This window comes from Tinamus guttatus, unplaced genomic scaffold (genome assembly GCF_059628265.1).
Source record: "Tinamus guttatus ecotype Peru unplaced genomic scaffold, ASM5962826v1 Tinamus_guttatus_pri_ptg000356l, whole genome shotgun sequence".
Classification (NCBI taxonomy): Eukaryota; Metazoa; Chordata; class Aves; order Tinamiformes; family Tinamidae; genus Tinamus; species Tinamus guttatus.
The window spans coordinates 323,499-351,046 of NW_028288890.1; the positions used below are offsets into that span (position 1 = coordinate 323,499).

At 57.8% G+C, this 27,548-nt stretch overlaps 4 protein-coding genes across 6 annotated transcripts; 2 read left to right on the top strand and 2 right to left on the bottom strand.

The window, feature by feature from the left end:
- The first annotated feature begins 920 nt into the window (after window positions 1–920).
- SLC46A1 (solute carrier family 46 member 1) lies at window positions 921–4,443 on the top strand. Its single transcript, XM_010218444.2, has 5 exons — window positions 921–1,199; window positions 1,301–2,153; window positions 2,570–2,653; window positions 3,660–3,816; window positions 4,263–4,443. The coding sequence occupies exons 1-5, from the start codon at window positions 921–923 to the stop codon at window positions 4,336–4,338; spliced, it is 1,449 nt and encodes a 482-aa protein (XP_010216746.2). The 3' UTR covers window positions 4,339–4,443.
- A 2,173-nt stretch (window positions 4,444–6,616) lies between these two features.
- On the bottom strand, window positions 6,617–16,705 carry SARM1 (sterile alpha and TIR motif containing 1). 2 transcript variants are annotated; one of them, XM_088530015.1, is made up of 11 exons: window positions 16,251–16,705; window positions 12,571–13,189; window positions 12,187–12,399; window positions 11,607–11,698; window positions 10,860–11,095; window positions 10,666–10,759; window positions 9,981–10,170; window positions 9,761–9,882; window positions 9,019–9,130; window positions 7,938–8,040; window positions 6,617–7,498 (listed from the first exon to the last, which is right to left on the bottom strand). In XM_088530015.1, exons 1-11 carry the CDS (start codon window positions 16,703–16,705, stop codon window positions 7,425–7,427), a joined length of 2,310 nt encoding a protein of 769 aa, XP_088386141.1. In that variant the 3' UTR covers window positions 6,617–7,424. The 2 variants fall into 2 exon arrangements, with proteins under 2 accessions (XP_088386141.1, XP_088386142.1); XM_088530016.1 differs by lacking the exons at window positions 6,617–7,498; window positions 7,938–8,040 and having other exon boundaries at window positions 9,028–9,185.
- A 733-nt stretch (window positions 16,706–17,438) lies between these two features.
- On the top strand, window positions 17,439–23,130 carry VTN (vitronectin). 2 transcript variants are annotated; one of them, XM_010218433.2, is made up of 9 exons: window positions 17,439–17,706; window positions 19,358–19,506; window positions 19,968–20,087; window positions 20,461–20,784; window positions 20,891–21,030; window positions 21,444–21,600; window positions 21,740–21,889; window positions 22,473–22,745; window positions 22,935–23,130. In XM_010218433.2, exons 2-9 carry the CDS (start codon window positions 19,446–19,448, stop codon window positions 23,051–23,053), a joined length of 1,344 nt encoding a protein of 447 aa, XP_010216735.2. In that variant the 5' UTR covers window positions 17,439–17,706; window positions 19,358–19,445; the 3' UTR covers window positions 23,054–23,130. The 2 variants fall into 2 exon arrangements, with proteins under 2 accessions (XP_010216735.2, XP_088386140.1); XM_088530014.1 differs by having other exon boundaries at window positions 17,439–17,650.
- Window positions 23,131–23,320: 190 nt separating this feature from the next.
- On the bottom strand, window positions 23,321–27,510 carry KIF12 (kinesin family member 12). The gene is made up of 16 exons (XM_088529929.1): window positions 27,431–27,510; window positions 27,116–27,178; window positions 26,867–26,945; window positions 26,681–26,802; window positions 26,447–26,522; window positions 26,183–26,311; window positions 25,973–26,108; window positions 25,692–25,789; window positions 25,337–25,463; window positions 25,139–25,257; window positions 24,953–25,057; window positions 24,179–24,883; window positions 24,007–24,081; window positions 23,825–23,940; window positions 23,563–23,711; window positions 23,321–23,392 (listed from the first exon to the last, which is right to left on the bottom strand). Exons 1-16 carry the CDS (start codon window positions 27,508–27,510, stop codon window positions 23,328–23,330), a joined length of 2,244 nt encoding a protein of 747 aa, XP_088386055.1. The 3' UTR covers window positions 23,321–23,327.
- Window positions 27,511–27,548: the final 38 nt, after the last annotated feature.

Genomic DNA, 27,548 nt, shown 5'->3' on the forward strand with positions numbered 1-27,548 from the left:
TGTAACAGATTCTTTTTCCAGAATTTTAATTACTCAAAGTTGCTGTTTATGATGTAAAAACAGTCATTTCACTCTTACTAAGTTAATTTCATCTCTTAACTAGGATAAGAGGTGCTGAAAATGTGAGTGCTATGGATATGGGGAGGGGAAGTTTGAGAACAGCAGAAATTTCAGTTAAAATTGGCACATTGATTTGGTAAAAGCCCTAAATCAGGGGATAATTTGAGGAATACAACGGAACTTTAATACCAAATAAACAGTAGCAATTTTTAACCCATTTCATAGACATGTTGTTTTACCATTGGTTAGGATCAATGGCAGTGTCCCTGACCTGGAACACAGGCCAGTGTGCAAGTGGAACGACATCCACGGGGAGTCTGTCCCCCGCCTTTTAGACTCCGTTTCTCTCCAAGCTGCTGCAGCTGAGCCCTGCAAGTCTGCTCCTGCAAAACAAATGGTTTGCATCGTCACCAGGATTTGCCCGTATCCCATTAACATTCCTTCAGCGGTGTCCATGGACCGATGCCAGCTGACATTAGCTTGGAAGAGCCCCGCTTTCCACGAGCTGGTTAATGAAACACTCCTCGGCGTGCGCTTTGCAGCGAGACACCAGCTCGGGGCTTGTCTGCGGAGCTGCCCGCGGAGGCAGCACGAACCTTCCTAACGCGGCCGAGGCCCTTGTGTGTGAGAGCCGGTAAGTGTCTGCGAAAAGGAAATATTTCCTAATTTCTCATAATTTATGAACTTTTCAAGGTGATTGGTAACATTTTCCAGCTTCCAGCACTTTGGGTACTAGATAATAATAATAATAAAATGAAGTCAGGTTTAAAGATTAAATGTTCCTTGGCTGCAGTGAGCGGGGGCTGCCGGAGGCGGAGCGGGTGCAGGCAGGCGCAGTGAGCGGCGCCGCCCCCGCCGCCATGGCCATGGCTGCACGGCCGGAGGCCCCCCCGTCCACCGAGGCCCCCCCGGCCACCGAGCCCCCTGCGGCCGCCCAGCCCCGCGGGCACCGCGTGGCCGCCGTGGAGCCGCTGCTCTTCCTGGCCACTGTGGCGCTGGGCCTGCAGGGCCCGCTTGCCACGCAGTACCTCTGGGACCGCCTGGGCGCCGACCTGGGCTACAGCGGCCATAACGGCACCGGCACCAGCGGCTGTGCCAATGGCACCGGCACCAATGGCAGCACTGACGCCCTGTGGCAGGTGGGAAGCAGAGGGTCTCCGGCGGTGCTTTGGGTGGCTCCGTGGAGGGCTGGACCCCCATGCAAGCGGATCACGGCGCCTCATGTGTGTTTTTCTTTTAGGAAGTGGAAGCCCTTGTCTCCCACTGGAACCTCTATATCAACCTGGGAGGCTTCTTCGTGGGTCTCTTCTCCGTGACGCTCTTTGGGCCATGGAGCGACAGTGTGGGTCGTCGGCCGGTGCTTGTCCTGCCCGCAGTTGGCATGGCCATGCAAGCGGCCATCTACCTTCTCGTTATGTACCTGCGCCTGCACGTCGGCTATTTTCTTCTTGGGCGCGTTCTGAGCGGCCTCACGGGAGACTACAACCTGATCCTGGCCAGCTGCTTCGCCTACGCGGCCGACACCAGCGACACGCGCGCGCGCACGTTCCGCGTGGCCGTGCTCGAGGCCTGCCTCGGCGTAGCGGGCATGTTAGCCAGCATTGGGGGCGGCCAGTGGCGCAAAGCACAGGGGTACATCAACCCCTTCTGGCTCGTGTTCGCTGCCAGTCTCGCTGCTGCGCTCTATGCTATTTTCTGTCTTCAGGAGTCAGTGAAGGAACGGAAACCAGCCAAGCTGTTCACTCTCAGTCATTACATGGCCGTGTACAGGCTCTACACTACTCCAGAACGCCGGAGCTCCAGGCAGAAGCTCGCGCTCTACTCCACAGCTTTCTTTCTCATTGTCACTGTACACTTCGGAACCAGGGACCTCTATGTTTTGTATGAACTTGGCTCCCCTCTGTGCTGGGCCTCTGATCTCATCGGGTACGGTTCAGCCGCCAGTTACCTGGCTTATCTGAGCAGCCTGGCAGGGCTGCGGGCACTGCAGCTGTGCCTGGAGGACACCTGGGTGGCAGAGATGGGACTGATCTCCAATATTTCTGGATTGATTGTGATTTCTGTTGCTACTACAACCCCACTGATGTTTACAGGTGATGCCAAATTCTTAGATCCTGCTATCTCAGGGTGTTAGCTTAGAGATGCCACAACATGCAAGAGAGCAGTGTGCTCTGGAGAGGAAATAATGTGGAAGAAGCTTTGTCACTGCTTCAGCCCATGTTCCCGCAAAACTAGGACTTGCCAATAGCCGAGTTGGCCAAGCACTGATGAAACTGCAACCATGTTGATCCAACAGTGTTAGGTTTTCAGAAAGCCACACAGATGAGGTATATGCAGTCAGAGACTAAAGACCAATAGTGAAAAGGAGGGAGGGTGAACTGGGACTAAACAGTAGCAGAGAGAAGCAGTCTGGGGCTATATCTGTATGGAATTGACTTTGGAGGCTTGGAGTTTTAAGTCAATATAGCTTCAGCTGAGCTTTCTCTAATGTGTCCTGTCTTGTTCACAGGTTATGGGATGTTATTCCTTTCCATGGCAGCCACCCCAGTCATCAGGGCCAAACTCTCCAAGCTGGTGAATGAGACAGAACAGGGTAAGGAATTAGTCAGGTTCTGAAACACTGTCCTCTTGAAACAGTGCAATGAAACTGCTTTGAGAAGTCGGGACTTCCCTAGCTCCTTCAAACTCCTTTAATGTCCACTCTGAGGTCCTGAGTGACACTTTAATTTGTTAGAATAATTATCAGTTTTCATTGCTGTAGATTCACTGCATTTTCATAATGAGGGCAAGCAAAAAAAAACAAGATGAGAAGTATGACATTCAGGGTCAGGAATGGATCATCCCCTAGCCCATTGATTTCCAAACCTTTCATGAGGAGCAAGACTTAAAATAGATTATGTAACATGGTGAAAATAGTGATTTCCTCTAGCGTGACTCTTCTCTGTAGATCAGTAACAGTGGGTAGAAATTCAGTGTTGTTAGAGAGTTGTATCGTTGATGGTGGTGAAAGATCATGGACAATCCACAGTAATTTGAAGAGGCTGCACGTGCTGTTAAGGTCTGCCTTGAAATACCTCTGCAGGCAGAGAGAGGGAAGAAGGGATTTGAGATGGGAAGGATCCAGAAGCGACTTTGTAGAGCTGTTTCTTGCATTAGAGTGAAGGTGGCATATACTTCATAGCTGGTTTATGATGCTAACCCTGCAAAAGGCAGGCTCCTGCTATACTTAATGTTTAACAAGCGATAAGATGTGCTTGGCAATAAACAGATATAGATAGCCTCTTTTAAGGCATTTACGATCCAACTGATACATAATGTCCCTGCACGGTGCTGGTGGTACGAATTCTGGAGGTCGCAGGGTAGAGGAGCTGAGTGTGACATCTTCGGCGGGCTTGGCCAGGTGTAGCAGGCCTGCTCTCTGCTCACAGCTCTTGCCTCACCACACTTGATGGTGCAGACACCAGTTTTCTGATGACAAGTGCAAGCATTTCAGGAAGATTCGTGAATACTGTTAAAGAAGGTAACATGGTAAACACATTTCAGCTCATGATCTTCAGGTGGGTCTGTCTTATCATTAACTTCTTTTTTTTTTTTTGCAGGTGCTCTCTTTGCTTCTGTTGCCTGTGTGGAAGGGCTGTGTTCACTTGTGGCTGCAGGAGTGTTCAACTCTCTCTATCCTGCTAGTCTGCACTTCATGAGAGGATTCCCCTTTCTCTTTGGAGCTCTGATTCTTCTTATTCCAGCAGCTATTATTGGGTAATTTGCTTCCTATTTTTACATTCAGTGGAAAGACCTCTGATCTGTAATATTAAAACCACTATTTATTCTTCATAGGACAGGAGTTCACTATAGATTTTTAAGGTGTGTTTTCAGTTGTCCTTGTGGAAGGGAGTTTAGTGCCCTGGTAAGTGGAGGTGCAAGGCCGTTTCTTCTAGCCTCTGAGTTGCAGGGATAAACCTACAGTCCAAGTAATGCAACTGCCTACATTGAGTGTTTCAAAGTCTCGCTCCACCTCTAGCACTGAATCCAGACTCTGGAGTTGCATGTATGTACTGCCTATAAAACTCTGCATGGAAAACAACATCTCAACCTCCAGCAGCTCCTGACAGGGTCATTTCTGTTACTATGAAACTAAAGCTCACCTTGAGTAGAGAATTTTCAGTGTTCTTTCCTAGGCTTTAACTCTTTTCTTTCTTTCTTAGGTTGATAGAAGTCTGGGGCTCGAAACTTGAATATCGTCACTTCTCACATTCTTCCGTGTCACTTGCAAACAGCTGAAGAGTGACAAAGCAACAACTAATTGGCTGGTTCAGCAGCATCCATTTCAGGAGTGCTGTGTGTCCTCCCTTTGGAGGACAGATCAGTGTGTGAGGGACACCTTGGTTGTCCTTGTTAGTTTTTAAATGCCAAGTAATTGGAAATCACAGCTCTCTAGTAGGGAGCTGATTTGCAGGTGTGAATGCCTCCTCACTGTGCTGTTGACTTGTCTGTCAGAGAACCCAAGAAACTTGGACTCAAAAGCTAATCAAGAATAAAATCATTTGCAAGGCCAGGTAGTGTTTTCTTTCCTTTTTTTTTTTTTTTTTTCCTTTGTTTCATTTTTTTGAGGTTTTTGTGCCATGGTTTTAGTGATGGGAAGGGGATGGAAATCTCTCTTTAACTGCCAAGCATGTTCCCAAGCTGTTGGTGTGTGTGAGATGTACAGAGTACAACTGAAGCAGACAGGTAGCCCAGGGCTGTCCTGCCAAGGAGAGAGATCTGTGTTCCAGATCATTGCATTGTGACTAAAAAAAAAAACACGGAAATGTCACAGGCCATGCTGGACTCTTTCAAACATCCTTATGATAAGCAGTAGTTGTTCACAGGAGTGCTATTGTTGCCACTATTTGGTAAAGTAGTTTTAGTTCCACAAGGAAGAGGGGTCCTCTGGCACCTAATACACAAAGTGCAAGTGCCAGTGGCGCATCGTGTTGCTCCATGTGCAGCTCAGACTGGGATTTCAAGATCCTTATGAGAAGTAAGAGCTAAGAGGTGAAGATGCTGAACTACAAGCTCATACCCTAGTGAATAGTGGCTAAAACTGACAGGGATAAGGACAAAATTGACAGTATTGGGCCCACCTTAGAGGACTGAGCACTGAAAGGCCTGGGAAACAGCTGCTGTGTTTGCGGCAGAGGTAAACTCAGTCCTTCCTTGTTGGTGGCCTGTGCTGCTGGGTGAGCTGGTGTGAGAACAGAACTGCTATCTTTAGAGGTGCAATTTCACATTGTAGGGGTCATGATTTTGTCTGTGACCTCTCTTGGGCTGACCTTCTCAGGATTGGTTGATGCCAGCAAGCCACTAGTGTTCCTAATTGCCCAAACCCTGATGTTCCTAACTGTTCTTTAAAAAGCGTCAAGCATTGCCTCATAACATTTTCTTCCAACTGCAATAAAGCAGCAGTTCTGATGATAAGCGTGTGCACAGCATCCAGAGGTGTAGGCAATAATGTTCTCACTGTGAAATTGCTTAGCAGACATGTTACTTGTAGCATTCATAACATCTCAATTTTCTTTTATGACTCATAAAAAAGATAGCTTTAGTGGTGCAGCTGCTTGTGATTTGTCCTTGTCTTGTTCAGTGCTTATCTCTCCGTTATTTTCATTCTTCACTCTTCAGTTAAGAGTTTGCAGTAAAGAAGCAACAGCAGGGAGTTATCTGCTGTGGGGGGAATTAGTATGCCAGGGCCCCAAGTCAGGAGGAATGCAGTTTCGGGACTTGTAAGCTGCTATAACCTGCTTTTCCTGAACCAGAGTAAAGCTTGCAGCAGTGTCTTGCCTGTAACCCATCCTTAAATACACAGTAAATGTGAAATGCTGATGTATAACTTTGTTCCTTCCTCATTAGGAGTTTGTTGATAAGTACAGGAGAATTTGGGAGTGAGGAGACAAAAGATGGAGAAGTAGGGAGGTTTTTACAACTTGGTGTTATTCCACTTGGTCCTTGTAGCTATGCCAGTGAACATAACTCAAGCAGGACTGACTTGTGTGATTCAAAAGCCAAGCCCTGAATTAGCTTCCAGCCCCAGAACAGGGCTTGCTGTGAGTGTTGTGTTAGATGTCTGTGGCCGAACTGGTTGTGAAGTAAAGCTCAGCAGAGCCTGTGAGTTCCAGTGCTACCAGTTGCTAAACACCGTACAGTGGAGTGAAACTGTTGTGTACAGGCTCTACTTCCCTGTTTATTCATCACTGTGCTTGCAGAGGAGAAGTTCAATAGCATCTATTATGCTCTATACAAAAAAAAGAGAGAGGGGAAGAAAAAAAAGAAATATTTTTATGCTCTCCTCCAAGACTATAACCTGTAGCAAATGTGATCCCTGTAGTGTGACTGTGGGCAGCAGGCAGAGTGCAGTGAGCTACACCAGGCCATGCAGAGATGAGCATGAAATGTGGCTCCTCACAGAGAACAGTGTCTGGAGACCCTGAGTTCTGTGGTCAGCATGTCCTGCCCCGTGAGGGTGAGAAAGCACGATAGCGAGAGAGGGAAGCACGTGACACAGGCAGAAAGGAGGTGAGAATTTGGAGTACAAACCACATTTATTAATAATGGCTGATAGAACAATTTTAAAGTCTTTCTAGTATGACAAAGGAATAAGAAAGGGTGAGAAGCATTTCTCTCTTCAGGACCTTCTGCCCTGACTGGAAGGGGTTGGGATTGAGATGCTTTGCAAAGAGTAGAGGAGGTTCATTAGGGTGAAGATAGTAGATTGATAAGAAAAACAGGAAGAGTTACAGTCTGAACAGCTGGAGCAAGGGGTGGAATCTGATTTCAGGTGAAACCAGCTAAGACGACAACTAAATCTTCTCCATATTGAATATGGGTGAAGAGGTTAAATGCTGGAGAGCTCCTGAGAAACCAGAAGCCCTTTTAACACAAGATTCTTGCTTCTAGTATCTTTCTGGGGGGCTTATATAGTGTTGCAAGCAACAAAATCTTTAGGAATCTTTGTGTAGGACTCCATCAGCGGGCATGGAGGCCTTGACCTTCAACCAGTGACTCAAAACTTCTCCCTGAAGCAACTCACATAAAAGCCCTGTGGTTTTTATCCTTCAGCATATTCACCTTTGGGCTCATCTGCTGGCTTCCTCATCTTTAATCTGAAGATTAGCTAGATTCTGTTTCTGATTACTGCTGGGTGGATATGGACATTAACCTTCTTTCCCCAGAAAGCAGAGATGCCATTAACTATGAACTGGTAAGAACTGTCCATAAAGATGTGATTAAGCACCTGAATTAAACCTTTTTTTTTTTTTTGGCTTTACCCAGATATTCATGAATCTAAGCAAATGTTTGTGTTCCTGAAAGTTAAGGCAGGCAGAAAGGCTTCAGGGGGAGCCAGGAGAAGGACAAGGTGACTCGACTGCTGGCCTGGAGCATGACTGAGCCTCCTCATTCCCTCCTGAAAGGTAAGGGTTATCCTGAGCAGGGACAGGCTGAGGAGCTTTCTGCCCTATGCTCTGCAAGGGGGTGCATGAGCCAGCTCCCCAGAGTGTCTAGGCGGGCTGCAGCCACCTGGCCATGGTTTTGCTCCTCGTAGGAGGACTGTGTGTGCAGTGCATCAGGGTATCCTTTGCGTCAGAAGAGACAACTCAACTAGGTGGAGCTACAGTTTCAGGTCTTAATTGCAAAATGGTACCTTGTTGAGGGCCTGCTCCCCCTCCAAGCAGGTGTGAGGAGGAGGAGGCCGGAAGGGCAGAGTTCAGAGGAGGCGTGTTGAGGTTCCTCAGCTGCAGTGCTGATAGTGACGCAGCCAGTCCTGCTCTCCTATCTTCAGGCCTAAGCAGCCTCCGCCTGGACTTCAGAAAAGGGGTTAGAAGGGACCCAGAAACAGTCACTACCTGGCACTGCATCCCGCAGAGGGCAGGGACAACCCTGAGCTTGGGGAGTGTAGCCAGGGCTATCAGATAAGTGCCAGTCAGCAAGGAAGTGGGCCGGCTCCTGTTCAAAGAACAAGCCGTAGGAAATCTGTATTGGAGAACCTACATATAACGTATAGCCAGTGTACAGTAACTCCACGGGTACAGCACAACTACCATCTTCCATACTTGCATGGTAATATGTTTTCAAGAGTCCCAAACCAGCCTCCTGTACCCTGTATATAAATACCTGATAAAGTGGCAAAGCAGAGGTGTCAGGGTAACGGATTGTTTTTAAAGCACTTCTTGCAACAGCCCTTTGGAAACTTCCCTTGATCTAAAACTGAACTGTGGCCAGAGCTAAGAGCACAAAGTGGTTATGCAGCATGAGGAAGGAAAGGCCTCAAGGAAGAAGAGAGCTCGGGTGCTGAAGGGGCAATAATGAGGAAGTGTCTTTCCAAACGAATGAGAAGGACCTGACTCTCCCTGCCGAATGCATTATCTTCCCCAAACATGGGGATTTCCTTACGCCTTAGCTACTGTTTGCCCTTTCCTCTGTGAAGCTACCAACCTTAATGATATTCCCTGGCTTCCCAGCAGAGGCCATAAGACGCTCACGGGCTCTTTCAACCACTGTTCTCTCTGCTGTGTCTTGCTGTGACCCCTCATTACCCCTCCAGCTTACAGTACTTAGAGGATCCCTTCTCTAGGGATGCGATTTTTAGGTGTTGCTGCAGCTATTTGAGTAGGGGTGGGACTGTGCTTGTCTCCTGTGCACTTGCTGCACTGGGGAGGCATAACCTGAATGTCCTGAAAGGAGGATGTGACAGGCAACCAGTCCCTCCTTGAGGGGCTCCGCTCATGTACTGGCTCAGGGAGTACCAGCCTAGTGCTAAAGGTTTCCATTTGGGAAAAAGAAGGACTAAAGCCCTGTGACTGCACCAGTCACAGGCCCAAGCCAAGAGGTGGGTCAGGTCCAGAGGGAGGGAGACTCTTGGGCAGCAGTAAAATGTAGGAAAAGTCACAGGGAGAGATTTGGCCCCACCAGAAAAGGGGTTATGTGGAAGATCTCTGGAGGGAGCGAGGCAGCTGTGTTGTTTCTAGGCCTGCCCCTGGGAGGGCAAGCAGTCCAGGCCATTCTCTGACCCAGCGGAAGAGTCCCTGGAGGAACGGCCCTGGAGAAAGCGGATGATTTTGTCAATTGTGGCCTCCTGGTACTCATGGGACCATCTGTATTGGAGGGGGAAACAGCAGTTACATTTTCTGTTGTATGAGACATTGCAACATAGCTCAGATGTTGGGCCATGGGCCAAGGATTCCCTTTTCCCACATCCAGTCCAGCTTTCCAGTAAACGCCCCTTTTCCCTGTGAAAATGGAGGAACGCTAGATGCTCCAGGAAGGCCCCATGGATCCCTTCAGAGGGCTACAAACAATTTGGAAAGGCAGCTTGGAGCACTACTTCCCCACAGAGAAGCAGGAGGCGAAAGGTATCCGGTGTGGCTGGAGGGGACAGCAAGCTCCTGCCAGGGGACAGGGGTGGTGAGGATGGGTGTCCTCCCAGAGGAGAGGGGGCAGAAACTCTGTTTATCCCGATGGGACCCATGTGCAAAAGCAGCAGAAGGGTCACAGTGGGGACCTTTGCTCTCCCCATACTCTAGAATACCTCAAGTGACTCAGCTCCCCTTTGGTTTGCTCTGCCTCTCTCATCCCTTTCCCTCAATCTCCCTGTGCTCTTTGCTACTGCTTAGGCAAGCTGTCCTTTCCAGTGCCAAGGCACCCCGTAGCGCAGGCTGCTCTTACTTACTTGATGCCGTTGAATTTTAGGACAGCTCTCATGTCTTCAGGAAGTGTCAGTGGATCAGGCCACTCGAAATGGTCTGTGACCGGCACGATGTTCTTCCCGGCGTTAAGGGCTGTCACGATCTCCTGTGCGTATGTGCAGCGCTCAGATTATGCATCATTCCATCACCAGCCCACTCCTCCTCCCAACTCACACCACATTCCCATTTTCTGGCATCTCTTACCTTGTGCACCCAGTCCTTGCATTCAGGGTCTCCCATGCATTTATCCAGTGCGTTTGGCGAGAGGACCAGCACAAAATTCCGGGCGCTCAGGACGCTTTGGATCAGTTTGTCCTCGAACTTCCCTGCCTCCAGCTTCTCCACATCGATGAAGACACTGAAGCCGTGCAGCTGCAGGTGGACCTTCAGCAGGCTGGCGGTGAGAGGAGACAGCAGCGTGAGGAGCGCTGTGCCTGGCTTTTGCGCGCTCTCCCGCCACCTCAGCCAGAACATTGGGAAACAGAGAAGCAGGAAAAGGCTTCTGCAGAGCACAGCGTGGTCCTGGAGATGTCAGCTGCCAGCCCTGCCTCGCTACTAGAGGTATCTGGGCTTTGGCAGGAAAACAAGGAGTAGGACACTAACTCCCGGCTGTGATCCTCTATAGCCCTATGAATACAGCGTAAGAAAAGGTGTCAGTGTCAAAGAGGGACAGAATGGCAGTTATGGGACTGCAAATTATCCTGTTAGTCACGCAGCCTTTGGCGTTTGTTGTCCTTGTTTGCATCTCATCTGGTGGCCCCCCTCCCTGCCTTCCTGCCAGCTGCAGCGCTCCCTTTCTTGTGTGTGCAGCCAGCTCCATTGAGGCTCTCTGTAAACCCTTCACCAACCTCGTGCCTGGGCTTTAACCCAGCGTGATCGTGTTGCCCACCTGGCTAGTTGGGAGCCGGTGCTCCTTCGGTAGCTGATAAATACATCAGTCCCACTGGCTGAAACTTGCAGCGTTATAGGGGAGTGAAGCGTTTCTAGACAAAGCGAATGGCAACAGAAAGTTTAAAAGTGCCCAGTAACTTGTCCCAACCCACCCCAGGCTCAAGGCTTGCCCCCTTGGCCCCCCACCCGCACCCCTGGCAGCAGAGAGGATGCGGACGCGGTGGAAACCCGTGTCGATGTGGCAGTCCTGCTGCAGCTGCTGCTCCGTCACACGGTGCAAGAAGTTGCGGTTGATGCCGCATGTCAGGAGGTTGTACGTGTACTGGCGAAACTTGGGGTCGATGCTGCCCAGCCAGTCAGCCAGGTTGCTGTGGTCGCAGGTGGAGTAGTTGGCGAAGGTCTTAAGTTCCGTCAGCTCCCGGAAAAACCTGGCAAAGCAACAGATGAAACGTGGAGCGGGGAGGGGGAATTGCTGAACCAGGCAGAGCCTAGAGATGCTTGATAACACATGGCTTTTATCTGCACAGGAGAGTGCGCTTACATGCTGTGATAAAGAAGGAACAAAAGAAACAGAGAAAGAGGCAAAGCAGCTGCATGACTCTGGGAGCATTGGTCTGCAGGACACCAAGCCCTGAGGAGCTCAGTCAAGGGAGGTAAGTTCCCGTTTTTCTGGGTAATATGCAGGATCCTGCCTCAGTTTCTCCACCAGTTTCTAGGGAGAGTCACTCCCCATGCCACAGCTCTCTGGGGCATTGCCCCATTGCAGGAATCCCTCCAGGCCTGTGTACTGCCTTGTAAAAGCCCTGGTAATCCCTTTTCAGGATCTCTGGTCTTGCCTTTGTGGGAAGAGCACAGGTATTTTCTGTGGCTCTACCACAGTGCTGACTGCCAGGGAGAGGCCAGTGTGTGCTAGGGGTGCTCCTCTGGTAGAGTTCCTACCTCTTCCGAGTGATGCTGGAGTCCATCCCCAAATCCTCCTGCAGCTCCTTCTCCGTCAGTCGCAGGAGTATGTCCCCGTCCACCTGGTGGTCCTACCAAGAGAAGCCCAAAAGGGCGTTTAGGGGCTGCAGAACCTCAAGCAGGGGTTGCAGAAAGCTGCCGCTTGCTGGAGACAGCTGAGGGGCCTGAAGCCATCACCCCTCTGCTGGGAAACGGGACCAGCAGGAAGGAGACCTGGCACACGAGCCTCAGTACCCACATGTTTGGGCTACAGTTTCTCTCTGGGATGTGATACCCAGACTTGATGCCTCCAGAGGTGTGTGCGAGAGGGGAAGGGAAGGAGGGCTCTTGTAGAGACGTGGCTGGTGGTGGGAGATGCTGTGGCCTCCCTCAATCCTGGAGCCCCAGAAGGCCAGGCAGCTGTTCCATCCAACCGCTTCTCAGCCCCCAAGTGCTGATGTGTGTGTGAAGACGCTGGAACAGGGTGGTACAGGAAGAGCTTTTGGGGTGAGATGCCTCCACCTCTAATGTAGGGGCAAAAGGGCCCACCCAGCTGTCCCTCCCCTGCCACGTGCCCTACCAGGAAGCTCTGGCAGTACTTGTTGAATCCGATCTGCTGCAGCCACGTTTGCACCTCAAAGGTTTTCCAGTTGGGAACAGTGGGCAAGATGCGCCGAGGCACCTCCTCCCCTATCGTGCGCAGCACCTTTTTGGCCAGGGAGGAGGTGGTGCCACTGGTGGAGTAGCACACGATCCTCTTCAGGCTCTGCGTAGCCCCGATCTCGCTGAAAATCTGGGCACACAAAGGGAAGACCCATGACTTCGCCTGCCCTTCCTTGCCCCCGCACCCTGTGCTAGGCCATCCTCAGGCCGAGATACTCAGTGGGCTCAAAAGGGAGCAAAGAACATCAAGATGTCCCATTCCCTTTTGCATCTTCCTCGTGCCGGCCAACCTACCCTTTACCTTTGTTTTCTTCTGCCTGGTTTTGATGGCAGCCTCTGTGCAGAGGTAGAAGGCAGCGATGCACTGAGCCTCCAGCCGCGAGCTGTCCAGCAAGGGCACCAGGCGCTGCAGGTCAGCGGCTGTCCTTCCCTGGCTGTTGTCACTGCTGTCCAGCATGTCACACGCAAACTGGCCCGGATCCAGAGAGGCGATGAAGGGCTCCACCAGAGCCAGCGTCCCCGACCGCTCCACCTCCTTCTCGATTTCTTTGTTGGTGGCCAGCACCGTGATGGCCAGACACGCGTGCAGACGGATCAGCTCATCATCCCTTGAGAACGCCAGCGGGAAGAGCCACTCTGCTGTCTTCTTCTCGATCATGAGGCGCTGGTTGGCCTGCCCGCCATACATGGCACAGTTGGCCAAGGCCATGGCACAGTGACGCAGCACGACGGGATCTGTCCAGCGGCACCAATAGAGGATGGCATCCAGGCCTCCGTCAGAGATGAGCTGGAAACAGGTCTCCTCAGTGTGTTTGAACATGTGTTCCAGGATGCCAGAGACGCTCTGCACCAGCTGGGGAATGTCTCGCTCCTTGGCTAAATTCAGGATCACTCCCAGACCGATCCGAGCAATCCGGTCCCTGGAGGAAGGAGAAACACAGGCAGGTGAGGGACAGATGGCTGTGCAAGTAGTGAGAATGTTCCTGACATGAACTCTTCCAGATCCCAGTGATATTTGCCCAGTGAGAGACAGATGTTTCCCCACAGGCCCTGCTGCCGGTTTTGATAGAGGAGCTTGTGATGTGACAATATGTTGGACCCTGTGCCAGGGACTCTCTTTTGCTCCACTGAAGAGGTGCAGAACAAGCAACAGTGCAGGTAAGAGAATGCTGGGCAAGGAGTAGATCTCACTCAGCTGTCCTGGGGTGTAGGAACTGCTTTGTGTTCAGGTGTGAAAACTTGTTTGCCCCTAACCAGTGTCATCACCTGTCTGCCTTCCAGCTTGGTACCAAGCGCAGGACAAGGTGCTTCACCTGGGGCTGAACGACTGCTCCCGATATCATCATGTCGCAATCCAGGCCGTGACTGAACCGCAGGTTCTGGCTCCGTGCTATGAACAGCAGGGTCCAGTGCTTCTGCAACCTTATGAGGCAAAGGCAACAGATGCTCTGCACGCAGCCGTCGCGTGGCCGGGACATGGCCATCCTGCCATCTGCCTGGACAGGAGCAACGCCTGCTCTCTGATGAAGACAGGGAAAGAGTTTCCAGGTGAGTAAAGGTACGCTGGTTGCATGACTGAAACCACAAATACCCTCTGGCTGACGCTGTGCAGCCTTTTGGGACTGTGACAACTTCATTTCGCTCATATCACTGTCCCAATAAGGTCAGTGTGGGAGGGAGAGGCTGCAAGGCCCTTGTGAAAGGTTTGCAAACTGTCAGGACTAGTGTGTGAGTTGCAGTGATCTCCCTGTCCGGTGCTGGTGGCTACAGGACTGGCTGTGGGGATACGCTCTGCTTTGGGCCTTAGAAACAACTGCTCTGGTGCAGTGGTGGATCTGCCCCATCTTCGTGGCACGCACGTTGGCACAGATCTTCCTTGTGTTGCTTGTGGGACCCAGGAGCCTAAGGCAGGATCAGTGGCAGCCCGTGGCAGTGGTGGGGAGGAAGGCACGCCAGTGTCTCCACGTTGACAGGCCAGAAGGGTGTTTCTGGGAAGCCAGCGGCCTGCACGGCTCACACTGACCTTGGGGTGGATTTGGCAGCAAATGCTGCGGAGAGCTCTGGAAAAAAATCCCTCACTCTGGGGCTGGCTTCAAGCCCAGGCTCTGCCATGGCCAGATGAGAAATGAGACCCATGGGGTCCCCAGAGCCATAGGATGGAGCCGGAGTCGAGACCAGTCCAGCTCCAGCCTGAGCCCTGAGGCACTCAGGTGCCAGGAGAGCTCTGTTAGGCAGGGGCTTGTGCTCGGGGGCTGCCCCCTCCGTCCTTGCCTGGAGGGAGGTGGCAGGGCAGAAGGCCCCGGTGCCGCAGGGAGCAAGGCGAGGCTGGGGGGCAGCTGGCTGCACCGAGACCCCGGCCCAAAAGAGCTCTTGGAGCGCAGATGTGACTCCTGCAGCTGCTTTCTCCTGCCAGGAAGTGATGTGCTGGATTCAGATCATGCCCGTGACGTTTCCTTGGATTAATTCCACCTTAATGGACTTTCCGGCTTAGCTCTTTTGTTTCTCTGGGCCTTGCTGAATGCAGTGGTGGGCAAAGACCTGGTGCCTGTGAATCCATTGCAAGTCCAGCGTGATGCCCGTCAGTCTGTGAGCTGACTGATGTCTAGAGGTAACTTGACCTTCTTCCCTCCCCTGCCCTGAAGCTCCGCATGCCCCTGCTCTGCCTCAGGGTGCAGCTCCGGGAATGGCACTTCAATAAATGTTTCCTAACCCTGTTGATACCTGCAGACTTGCAGGTGCTTCCCTTCCTTGCAGGACAACTCTGCACAGCTGCTCCAGTGCTGCCTGGCAGAGCCTGCTCCCGCTGTGAGATCCCTGTGGATGGTTGAGGACAATGTCCCTTCCAGCTAACGTGCTCCTTCCTGAAGAGCCTGAAGCCCTGGTGAAGGACAGTCAGGAGATGCAGATGCCCTCAGGTGGAGCATGGCAGCGGTAGCCGTTAATGGTGCAGGAACCGGTGCTGGAAAACCAAGTGGAGCAGCCAGCGGATCAAAAGTCTACAGAGGAGCTGGGGAAATTCCCTGACATGGAGGCCCTTGGGGTAAGATACACTGCTCATGAAGCTGCAACAGGACTGTGAACTTTGGCCAGGCTTTCTCAAGCCTGATGCAGCCTGGATGTAGACACATGGCCACTGCCACTGTCTTGCTGCAGGAATAAGCAGGGTGTTAGGAGAAAGGAGCAATGACCACTTGGTGGAGAGAAAGCACTGGCAGTGATGCAGGACTGCAGTGTTGGGAGGGCAGCTGCGAGTGAAGTCAAGGGCTGAGCCCATGCAAAACTGTTCTGGGGCTGCTACCTGCACAGCAGATCGCAGCGCTGGGCTCCGGGGCTTGGAACGAGCTTGGGCTCGCTTGGAGCGAGCTGCAGTCGCAGCCGGTGACCCACAGCCCCTCTGCAGTCACGGGTGGAAATGTGTCACGGGGACAGCCCAGAGAGTCCAGACATCAAGGCTGCAGCAAAAAGGGACAAATGACAGAGTTCCTCTGGAGGCTGTACCTGTCCTGGGCATCCCTGTCCAAGCCCTGGGCAGGATGCTGCCTGCTCGCTTGCAGCATGCAGGAACAAAGGGACACAGGATAGAGCAGTGTCAGCACAGCCCAGCGTGCCCGTGCCTGCCTTCAGCTCCTTCAGACTCCTCGACTCGCTTGGAGTGAATCCGGTCTCATCTCTAAGCAGGAGAGGGGGACGTCTTTGCCTGCACAGCGCCCATGCGGAAAGGCCTGAGGCTGGTGCAGCTGAAGTATGGGGGCAGCTCCTCCTTGGGCTCTGGCTCTGCTGGGACGAAGTCACTGCCGGGCACATGCAGGGGACACATGCAGGGAGGGTACCTGCACAGGGAGCTCTGCCCGCCAGGAGGGACACAGAGGGGAAGGTTGCGCTGCAGGGGGTCGGGTTAGGGTGTCCAGGGCATGCGTTGTGCTGGGGCCAGCCCTGGCAAGGGGATACTGTGCGCCTGGGCTGAGATCATTGCAGACTCACCTGTTTTCTGCCACCAGGATCTGCTCCAGGAGTTTTCCTGCCTGGCACTTGGTCTCCAGCTCCGCCGTGTGCAGCAGGTTCAGCAGCAGGTCCAGGCCGCCCTCCAGGCGAATCGCATCGCACAGCACTTTGGCCACATCCCTCCCCAGCGTGGGCATCCCCCAGGCTTCCTCCACGAGCTGGAAGATCTCCGCGATGGCCTCCCTGAGCTTGGCCTGAGTGGCCGCCTGCTTGGCAGAGGCGAGGGCCTGGTGCAGGGTGGGCAGGATGCGGTCTAAGGCCGCCTGCACGTCCGTGTTCACCCCGGGAGAGACCTCGCGGTGCTCCCTGGCGCTCCCTCCGCCTGCCCACCAGCCCGGCTGGCTCACGCACTCCGGCACCACCAGCCTCTCCGCCCCCGACATGGTGAAGAGCCGGCAGAGTTTATAGACGGAGACGAGCAGCGTGAGCACCATCGGCAGCCTCTAGCGCAGCATCCTCGGCCGCCGGGAGCGCCCGGGCAGGGCGCCCGCGCTCCCTAGGGAACCCAAGCTGGTCGTAGGGGATGACGTGGAGATGGAGGACGCAGCTGGCCAGGTGCCTGGGTGCAGGGCTGGGACACTGGCTCCCTCTCCCCTCCCTGCTCTGCCGGGATGCGGAGCTGGAAACCGGGGCAGGAACTGCCTGCCCAGAGCCGAGCTCCGCATCTCCGGTCCCCGAGCTGATGTCACCCCGTTCAGGCGCCGCCCTTCCAAGGAGGGGCTCGGCAGCAGCATCCCCCTGCTCGCTGCAGATGCTCTGGCATCTCTCCAGATCCCTCCTTCCGCCACAGCTCAGCTCCCTCTGCCTGCCCCATCTGGGCTCGGGGCGGCCTGGCCGTCCCCAACGCCCCCTCCCTCCTCGCCCGAGCTGTGACGGCTCCCAGGGAACAGGGGCTCCGTGTTGCCCGCATGGCTGGTCCCTCCAGGACCCTCTGTGATCCGACGGGACACGGGGTGAAGACAAAGAGCCCGGCCATGGCTAGTTGTGGTTGCACACAGGCAGTCCTGGCCCTGCGTTTCAAAGGTATTTTGAATCAGTGCAGTGAGGACAGTAGCTCCCTGTGCTGTGGTGCGAATCCACAGTGGCTTTGCTGGGTGGGTTCAGGATTTGCATTATAAAAGAAAGAACAGAGACAGCCTGGACTGCTTTATTTTTTTTTTCCAGGCCAGACGTGCTTAGGGCAGAAATGTTTTGGACTCTTCTTGCTTGCGTTGGGAGGAGCAGCTCAAATCCTTGGCTCCAAAGCCAGTCTGCTGCCAGCTCAGACGGAGACTTAAATTCAAGTTGATGTTTTGATGCCACAGTCTCTTTTAATCCTCTCTGAAGCCACACAGAAGGGATAGTCACGGGAAAGGGACATTAGCTCACAGCGAAGGACGGTAAACAAGGCGATCCGAGGGGCACGGGACTGCAGGAAACGCCGAGCACGGAATCAGTAAGGATTTTCCCGATAAATTATTATTAACCAGGGGTAACCGTGGTATGGGTTGCTGCGATTCAGTGCAGCAGAGGGGTTTGCCACCTTGGAAGGGAGTACTGTGCGCAGGGGCAGAACTCAAGCCATTGCTTTTAACTTCATACAAGCTCGAGGAGTTTGTCTTTCTTTTTTGGGAGTAGTTTTTAGCAATGCTACAGTGGGCTCTGTGTCTGCTCTGTGTCTCCTGCCTTGCCCTAGGGAAACTGGCCTGTTGCCTGAGCTCCGCTGGCTGGTTCTGCTCCCCCCTGCAGCAAGGGGCTCCCCAGGGCCTGGTTATCCCAACCGGCCCCTCTCCCGGGGCTCTTGTCCCCACGGTGGCTGTGGGCCTGGGGAAGAGCTTGCCCAGGAGCCAAGTCGGTGGCTGCTGCACCCAGGAGGCTGGAGCTGCAGGCAGCAGCTCTGGGGCTTTGTCTCTGCTGATCAGCAAAAGCAGCGTGGACGCTGCTGAGCCCTTCTCATCCCCTCCTCCCCCACCGTGCAGCCTGCCAGGGGCACCTGGACTCCCTCCGACCCCACTCATCCTCCGGCCTTACTTGGGTGAGGGTGGGATGAGTTTTAATGCGACGCTGGTGCTTGTGCGCAGGTAGGATCCCAGCCCTGATGGGACAAACAGCGGGGAATGGGGCTGCAGGAGGAGTCCTGCCCACGCAGCCTGCTTCTGGCTGCTGGCCTTGGCTCTCCAAAGCTTTCCTGGCAGGCAAACATGTCTTTCTCAACATAAAATCCAAGGCCTTCCCAGCAAAACTGACACCAGCCGGTGCCAGAAGCTGCCTGGGTCTGACCCAGCAGAGACAGGGCTCTTGTAGAGGCAGTGGCAGCACCCACCAGCCCATTCCACTGCTTCTCCCTGCAAATCTCTTGTCACTTATTAAAGCTCAGAGCTGTGACACTCCTGCCCCCGGGTTGGGGAAGACCCCCACGTCGCACCAGCCGCAGCAGTGGAAGCAGCCAGAGGCGGTATCTCTGTAGCCTTGTGTGCGTTTGCTCCTTGCCCCTGATTACATAATCATCCTGGAGTTATCAGAAACTGCAGAAAGGAGCTGAGTCAACATTAATTAGTAACTCAAAAGATTGTCCGGAAAAGGGGTGATGGGAGCAAAATACACAGGCTTTTATTTGTCTACTGCAGTGAAAGTGCACAGGACTTGCCTCCCTCCCTCCCTCCAAGCCACTCACTTCTGGCCCCTTGTGCCCATACACCAAGGTGGCATCTGTCCCATCCTAAGCTGCCACCTCTTGGTGCTCCCCGGTTCTGGTTCCAGCATTGCTGACACTGAGGAAACCAAAACCTCTACAAAAAGGTGATGTTTCAGGCAAGTGGAATACCGTAAGATTTGCCAAGAAAAGAAAAAAAAAAAGAGTTTCTAAGGCCTGAAAACTGGGATGACCTCCTGTCATCCCCGTCTCTCTGAATCCCCGGCCAGGCTGCATGCGTGCATGAAGTCAGGCAGCAGGAGACCTGTGCCCCAGCACCCGGCACACAGGCAGCCTCGTCCCCATCACGCGCAGCCGGCTCTGCCCCGCAGAGGAAGGCCAGGAGAGGAGTGCATCTCTGCCCCTTTTCCCTCCGCTTTGACCTTGCCCTGTTTGTTTTCTCCCTCCGGGGCAGGCTGAGCAAACAGCGGAGTCCGGGGCTCCGGCTTCCAGCACGCCACAGCCCGCACACTCACAGCCCGGCCCTGCTCCCGGTGCCCACCATGAGGCTGCTCTCCCCTGCCCTCTTGCTGGGCCTGCTCGCCGTGGCCCAGGCTGCTGAAGGTGAGTGTGAGCCCCCGGCCAGCTGGCCTGATGCAGGTGGTCACCAGCACCTGGTTGCAGTGACGCTGCGGAGGCAGCGGATGTGGTTATGGGGCACTCGGGGTGGCTGGGGGAGCCTGGGCAGGGTGTAGAGGGAGACGGGCAGTAACTGGGATCCCCGGCTGTCCTGCAGCGTGGGGAAAAGCCCAAAGCAAGTGGCAGAGCACAGGGGTGTCTGCAGGGCCTGTGGCGCCAGGGCAAGTCCCTGGCAGGGCGGTAGCTGGATCGCGTGGAGCCAGCAGGCAACTCGGATCATGCTGGCTGCATCCATGACTCCTGTGCTGTTCCAGGGAGCTGGGGGCAGCAGGGAGGTGCAGAGGGAGCCCCCGGGCTGGGGGAGGCCATGCAGAGGTGGAGAGCCCCTTGGGGGGATGGGACAGCATTGCCTTTACTCCTTCCTTGCTGGCTTGTGGCTCTTCCAGACTCCTGCGTGGGCCGCTGTGACAGCGGCTTCGATGCAAAGCGCAAGTGCCAGTGCGATGCCCTCTGCGTGTACTACCAGAGCTGCTGCAGTGACTACCCCACCGCCTGCAAAACGAAAGGTACCGGCCCCGCCAGAGCCCTCCGCTCCCGGCAGCGAAGGGGCTGGCCAGGCAGAGCCGGGACGCGGTGCGGGGACGCAGCCCTGGGCTGTCAGCGCGGTGCTTTGGGAGCACCCGTGGCCTGGCCGCAGTCAGGGCTGGGCTTTGGTGGGTGGGTGCTGCAATGCCAGGCGTTTCGGGCAGCTGGATCTGCTCCAGCATGGGGCCCTGGGCTCCAGGGGCTCCTGGGTGGCCCGGGAGCAGTGGCAGCAGCAGCGGGCAGGCAGGCAGCAGAGCACATTGCTCCGTGCAAGGCTCCCATTCATGTGCCAGTGCCCAGACCCCTGCGTGGAGGCATGCAGGGCTTCCTAGGACCCTCCTGTCCTCTCCACAGTGACTCGGGGCGATGTTTTCGCCTTGCCGGAGGACGACTACGTTGACTTCAGCCAGACCACAGAGACCAGCCCTGAAGGGGTGACCGAAGCAGTACCCACAGACTGGCCCATGACCCTGCCACCTGCGCTGGCAACGCAGGGGACTGAGGTGGACCCTGAGCAGCCGCTGCAGGAGGAGGAGGAGCCCGTGCAGGAGCTGCCCACCACCACGCTGGAGGGACCTGTGGAGACAGACCCGGAGGAGGACCCGGAGCAGCTGTGCAGCAGGAAGCCTTTCGATGCCTTCACCGACCTGAAGAACGGCTCCCTTTACGCTTTCCGAGGTACCTCGGGGCCCTTCTCCCCGTCGGTGCCCCGCTCTAGCGCCTGTGCGGCAGGGAAGGGTCCCTCCTGCTCCTCCGGTCACCCTGAGCTCCGCTCTCTCCCCAGGAAAGTACTTCTATGAGTTGGACGAGACGAGCGTGCGGCCCGGCTACCCCAAGCTCATTAGTGATGTCTGGGGCGTAGAGGGCCCCATCGACGCCGCCTTCACGCGCATCAACTGCCAGGGCAAGACTTACCTCTTCAAGGTGGGCAGAGGCGCAGCAGACAGGGCTGGGACTGCTCCCTGGGCGGCTGATGCTGCGAGCGAGGACGCAGCCCTGGCACTTGCTCTGTTCTCGCCCCGATACCCTCCATGCACACGCGCTGCAGCCTCTGGGTCCCCCCACATCCCTCCCGCTGTCTCTGTAAGGGAGGCTGTGCTCTCTGGTCGGAGAGAAGCCACAGCTTAGTGGCTATTGCTCGTGGTTGTAGCAGGAGCACAATCCCACAGCAAAGAGGGACGGTCATGGCTCTGGGCTCTGAGGCAGTGCTGCTGAGCAGCAGGCCAGCACGGTGTCCCCAAGCAGCACAGCCTCAACACGGCAGGCCCAGAGCCTGGGGGACACTGCTCCCTGCTCCTGCCTAGCTTCCTGAGCCTGCCTCTGTCCCACACTCCTAGGGCAACCAGTATTGGCGCTTCGATGATGGCACCCTGGATCCCGGCTACCCACGCGACATCTCCGAGGGCTTCGAGGGCATCCCGGACAACATCGACGCAGCCTTCGCCCTCCCCGCGCACAGCTACCACGGCAACGAGAGGGTCTATTTCTTCAAGGGTAAAGGACCCAGCCCCTCTGCACCCACCCTCGAGCCAGCAGCTGTGGGGCAGGACACCTGTGTCCCCCTCTGACAGCGCTGCAGAACGTGTGTCCCCTCGTCTCTACCCTGCTAACGCGCTGCCTGTCCTGCTGCTAGATAAGTATTACTGGTCCTACGACTTCGCCCAGCAGCCCACGCAGGCCGAGTGTGAGAAGTCCTCGCCCTCGGCTGTGTTCAGCCATTACGCCTTCCTGAACCGCGACAGCTGGGAGGACATCTTCCAAATCCTCTTTGGAAGCCGGATGGGTGAGGACAGACCAGGGGAATGGGCTGCACGTGCCCACTGGGCACAAGGGCTGCAGGCATATGGAAGAAGAGGGATATCATGATGCCTGGGAGCAAAGGGGGGTGGGAGGAGCTGCCCCGTTGGGCTGTGTAGGAGTCCAGACCACAGGCAGGAGCCCCCTAGCCATGGCTGTGTCACCCGCAGCATCCCATGTACACCAGCCCAAATTCCACCTGTGTCACCCATTGTGTCCCATGCTGCAGAGCCTGTCACCGGCCACTTTGCACCACACCATTGCTGCTGGAGACTCTTTATTCTCACTGGAGCCATGGGAAAACCCCAAGACTGGGCAAGGGAAATGAAAGGTGGAGAGGAGGAGACAAGAGCTCAGCACTGATGGGGCTCTTCCCAGCCAAGGCGGGTGGCAAAATCAGGGCTCTGTGCCCTCTCACCTCTCCTTGGGCCTGGGGACCTTCTGAAGCAGCTCTGTGGGTCTCCAGAGCTGCCAGGGCCCGTCCATGGGGCTGGTCTCAGCCCAGCTCGGGGGGATGCTGGAGCCTGAGCATTACGGCCCCTTAACGCCCAGCCCTGCCTGTTTGCCAGCCGGGGCGAGCGGCCCGCGGTTCATCAGCAGAGACTGGCGCGGGGTGCCCAGCCGGCTGGACGCTGCCATGGCCGGCAGGATCTACGTGGCCTCCCAGCAGCCCCGCAGGAGGAAATCTCGCCGCCAGCGTAAGAGGTACAAGAAGCAACGGTCGCTGAACCTGGGTTTCTGGAGTTGGCTGCAGAACGACTCCGAATCTGCGGGCGTTGAGACCGACTGGCCCTCGGGCTTCCAGTGTGAGACCCTCCAGAGCGTCTACTTCTTTGTAGGAGGTGAGTGCGGGGCTGCAGGAGCTGGGCAGCAGGGGAGAGCTGCGGGATGCGGGGTCACTGCCACCCCGGGGCTGTCTGGGCACGGGGAGGGCCCCCTTGCTCTGCGGCATCCGTGGGATCCCGCGGGAGGGCGGCTCCCCCGCAGCCCGGCCTCAGGGCTGTCCTGACGGCCGCCCCGCTGTCCCGCAGACAAGTACTACCGCGTGAACCTGCGCACCAAGCGCGTGGACCTGGTGCGGCCCCGCTACCCGCGCTCCATCGCCCAGTACTGGCTGGACTGCCCGCAGCCCGGGGAAGAGAGCACCTGAGCCGGGCCCGGCCGCGGCGCCCTGCAGCAGCACCCCTAGCTAGAGCCCAATAAACCCTGAGCGTGGTGCAGGCCGGGGAGCCGTGTCCGTCTGTCTGGCTGTGCGTCCCCAGGCAGCTGGCATTTGCGCAGTGCTTGTGGTCAGACGTCCCAATGTCCCCCCAGAGTCTGACTGTCCTCCTGGATCCACCCGTGCGTGGACTGGGCTGGAGCCCGGCTGCCAGGCCCAGGTGACACCGCAGCAGGGGCTGACGCTGCAGTGGAGCTGGGGCTGCTCACATCTGCTCCGCCAGCCAGGCCGGGGTCTCTTCCCACTGCAGGACAGGGAGGGCTCCGGCAGCTTCCCGCCGGGAGCAGGCAGGGTTAGTGCCCCAAGGAGCAGCCCCTTTGCGTAAGGTGCAACCCACGCGTGCACCGGTGCCAGGCTGGTGGTCACCCAGCTCCGAGTAACTACCCGCCCCAGGTGAAGGGCAGGGGCTGTATCCCGGCCTCCCCCACCGCCCTGCTCACCGCTCGGCTCTGGCAGCCCTGGCCATGGCGGGGCCGAAGGGATAACTTTTCCCTCGGGACTGGTCCTGCGCTCCGGAACCCGCTGGTCCCAGTTTTCCCTTGGGAGCGGGTGCCGCTGGGACGAGTTCCTGGTGCTGCTCTGGCTCCTGCTGTGAGCACACACGAAGCCCCTGACCCACCTGCCGACTCCTCCAGCACCTTCTGGGGGGTCGCGGAGCCCCTACTTGGTGCTGCAGGGGTGACCCTCGGCCGTGGCTCTCACCGCTTTGCCTGGTGTGACCGGGGGTGTCTGGGGAGCTGACGGGAGCCGGGCAGAGCTGCAGCCTCCTGGCCGGGTGGCGGGAGGCTGGCGCTTCCCGCGGCAGCGCCTGGCCACACCTGGGGGACAAGCGGAGCTGTGAGCCTGCCAGGCTGGACACCTCCGCAATGAGCCCAGGGCCCTACCTGGGACACGATGGCACTGGCTGGCTCAGGGCAGCACGAGGGGCAACAGGAGCAGCTGGAGACGAGAGGTGGTTTCTGCACGAAGGAGAAGGCAGCAAGTTTGTATGGTCCTGGTCCTGGCCCTGCCGCCGCAGTGCCCCTACGAGCCTGGGTCCCGTTCCCCTGTGCTCACCAGCGCCCAGGAGGCACCGGGGCCGCGGGCGCTCCAGGAGCTGCGCGGGGCCCTGGGGGCCGGGACGTCCCCGAGGAGCTCGGGAGCTGCCCGGGGCTGCGTGGGCAGCAGCGAGGCCGCAGGGCAGGACTGAGGCAGCCTCTGGCCGATCTCTGCGCCCTGCCTGGGCCCTGGGATCAGTGTGCTGGGGTTCCCCGGGGCATTGCCGCTCTGCAGCACGGCAGCCCATGGCAGGGGGCCAGGCGCGTCCAGGCGCTCCTGCCCCCTGCCCACGCTGCCTCCCTGGCACAGGCACCCCCAGCCCTGCGAGACATCGTTGGGCAGGGGCTCCTGCGCGGCTGGGAGGCTCCAGCCGCCCCCCTCGGCTCCGAGCTCGAGACTCCTGCGTGCGCAGGGCAGGGTCGCGGAGCCGCCAAGCCCCAGCTGCTCGTTCCCCACCACAAAGTCGCGCAGGAGCCCGTAGACGCTGGGCCAGGCTGGGGCTCTCGGCGGGACCCCATCTGCGTCGTCCTCACCTGCGGCCCCAGGGCACTGCCCCCTGCGAGGGGACGGACGCGACGCTGCCCCCGCGGGCAGCCCCGGGGCGCCCTCCGTGCTCCCCGCGGGCAGCCGGGGCAAGCAGAGCTGCTGCCGCAGGGAGAGGTTTTCCAGCCGCAGGGCCTGGATTTCCTCCTCCAAGGTTTGCAGCAGCCGCGCCCGGGACACCTGGGAGTGTGAAGAGCATCTCAGGGGGGAGCCTCCTGCCCCCAGCCAGGACGGGCACCCGCCACCTACCCTGTTAAGCACAGGCCTGGTGGTGACGCTGCGGGCCCGGCTGGCGTAGCGCAGTGTGCTCAGCGTCTCCGAGAGGCAGCGCGAGGATGGCGAGACGCAGGCGACCTGCGCCGAGGCAGAGCCCGCCTGAGCAGCCCGTGGGGAGACCCTGCCGCGCGCCCGCCCGGTGCTACCGCCGCCGCGTACCATGAGCGTGACGCCCGAGCCGCCCAGGGCGCGCGCCAGCAGCCGCGTGAGCTTGCTGTCGCGGTACGGCACGTGCGGCCGCTTGCCGCGCGGCTTGGCCAGCAGCGAGATGCAGTGTCCTGGGGGAGGCCGAGCCCCGTGGCACCCCTGGCGCCTCCGCCGGGCTCCCCGGCGCGCGGGGGGCTCCCGGGGCCTCACCCAGGGCCAGCAGGCTGCGGTTGATGTTGTTGGCCTCCACGCAGAGCTCGCCTGTGGAGCCCGTGTCCTTGACGCGCTCGCTGCCGGCCAGGTCCACGAAGCAGAGCGTGCCCTGTTTGCTGCCGCGCTGGGGACCCGTGGGGCTGCCGGTGACACGCCGTCCCAGCCGCCCTCCCCCCTCACCCGCTGCAGCCGTGGCACCCTGAGCCCCCCAGCACCATCCCAGCCACCCCCCAGGTTTGGGTGCCACCCCTAGGACTTGGCCCCTTCCCACAGCATCCCTGAGGACGGGACCCCCCAGCACAGGGCTGGTGCCACCCCCCACAAGGAGCCCCATGCCCGGATCAGGACGCACGCTCACGGCCCGGCTGCGGACGTGCACGGTCAGCAGAGCGTGGCTGCGGCTCGAGTGCTTGTTGAGGGCGTGCGCGGAGCTGCGGCGCCGGCGGGAGCCTGCCCGGGGACACGGCGAGATGCGGGGGTGCCCAACACCCTCTGCCACCCACCCGGCCCCGCTGCAGTGGGGCCGCTGCTCTCCGGGAGCCCCGGGGCCAGCGCTAGACCTCGGGCACACGGGGCTGAGGGCCCTGCGCTGGCTCCAGGGCCCCTGCACAGCCCGTGCCCGCGGCGCAGCACCTTCCAGGAGCAGCTCGGCGATGGCCTCCAGGCTCTCGAATTCCACGCTGAGCTGGTTCTCCACGTAGAAGCCCCGGGATTTGCTCCACCGCAGGGGCAAGGCACAAGGAGGCCCCGGGCTCAGCAGGTCCCTGACCTGGGGGCACAGGGGGCTGGCAGGGGGGACAGGGGCTGCCGGCGGCGCAGGGCACGTGGCGGGGCAGCACTTACCTGCTCGTTGTAGATCTCCACGTAGGAGGCACTGAGGGCCAGGCCAGCACCCCGGCTCTGCTCCAGGAGACATGCGAAGGACCTTTGCATCAGCCCCAGCACGCACGGCACGGCTGGCTGGGCCTCGCTCTGCGGGGACACAGTGGGGACAGCAGCACCCTTGGGTCCCCATTGGTGCCTGCTCCCAGCACCCTGGTGCCCGGAGTGTGGCGAGAAGAGCCGGTGCCCGGCCAGGATGAGGTAAGGGACGGGGACGGTCCATACCTGCGCGAGGGGCCCCATCAGGGTGTAGGTCTTCCCTGAGCCCGTCTGTCCAAAGGCAAAGACGGTGCAGGCGAAGCTGGGGGCGGATGCGGAGCCTCGGGCACGGCTCCGGGCACAGTGCAGGGATGCCATCTCCCGGCACGGCCCGGGCAATGCAGATGCACCAGCCAGGCCTGGATGGGGCTCGTGGGCAGCCAGGCACAGGGTGGGCCATGGGGACACACGGGGACTCACCCGCCTATCGCCAGCTCCACGAGTTCTCTCATGCCGCTGCCTTCGAACACGGCTTCCTGGGAGGTGCCCGCGTCGAACACGGCGCTGAAGCCGAAGGTGGCATCGTGCCTGGCCGCGCTCACCTGCGGGCGGGCGCAGGCTCAGGGGGTGTTGGTGGCCCTGGCCCTGCAGCGCAGTGGCACTCACGTGGACGGTGCCGTCACCCAGGCTGCGCACCACCCGCCGGTCACCACGGCGCGTCTCCGCACAGGTCAGTGGCCGGACCCTAGCAGGGGGGACAGATGTGTCGCTGCATGGGGACACACAAGGGGTCCCGTTCTCCCTTCCCACACCCCCAGGCGCCTCCCTGCGCTGACGTGTCCCCCCGTGTGGGACAAGGTTCCTGCTCCATCCTGTCCCGCCACCTCCCGAACCCCTGCTCCGGTCCCCCCTTACCTGACCACCACTCTCAGGCTCGTGTCTCTCCCGGCTGCGGTGCCTTCCTGCTCCCCTGGGCTCCTTGGGGACAGCAAAGAGCAGAGCGGGGAGGGGAAACAGGTGCCTCTCCTACCCCTAGGGTTTGCCCGGAGCCCCCTGCGCTCTCCCACCTTTCCAGGAGTCCCAGTCCTGGAGCGTGTGGCCCAGGTACCTCCCTGCTCGGCCAGGGCGGGTGGCCAGGCACTCGCTGCTCCGGCCCTGGCTCTGCTCCCGACATGGTGCCTTCCCCTCCGCCACATCCCCAGGCCTCGCGCCGCGTCCCCGCTCACTTACGGTTTCCGCGGGGCCCGGCGCAGCGTTTTGGTCCTGGCACCCAGCTGGGGCTCCCGTCCCCAGTCCCCCTTGGGCTCCATTACCCCCTAGTGCCCCTCGGTCGCACATGGAGGGCCCT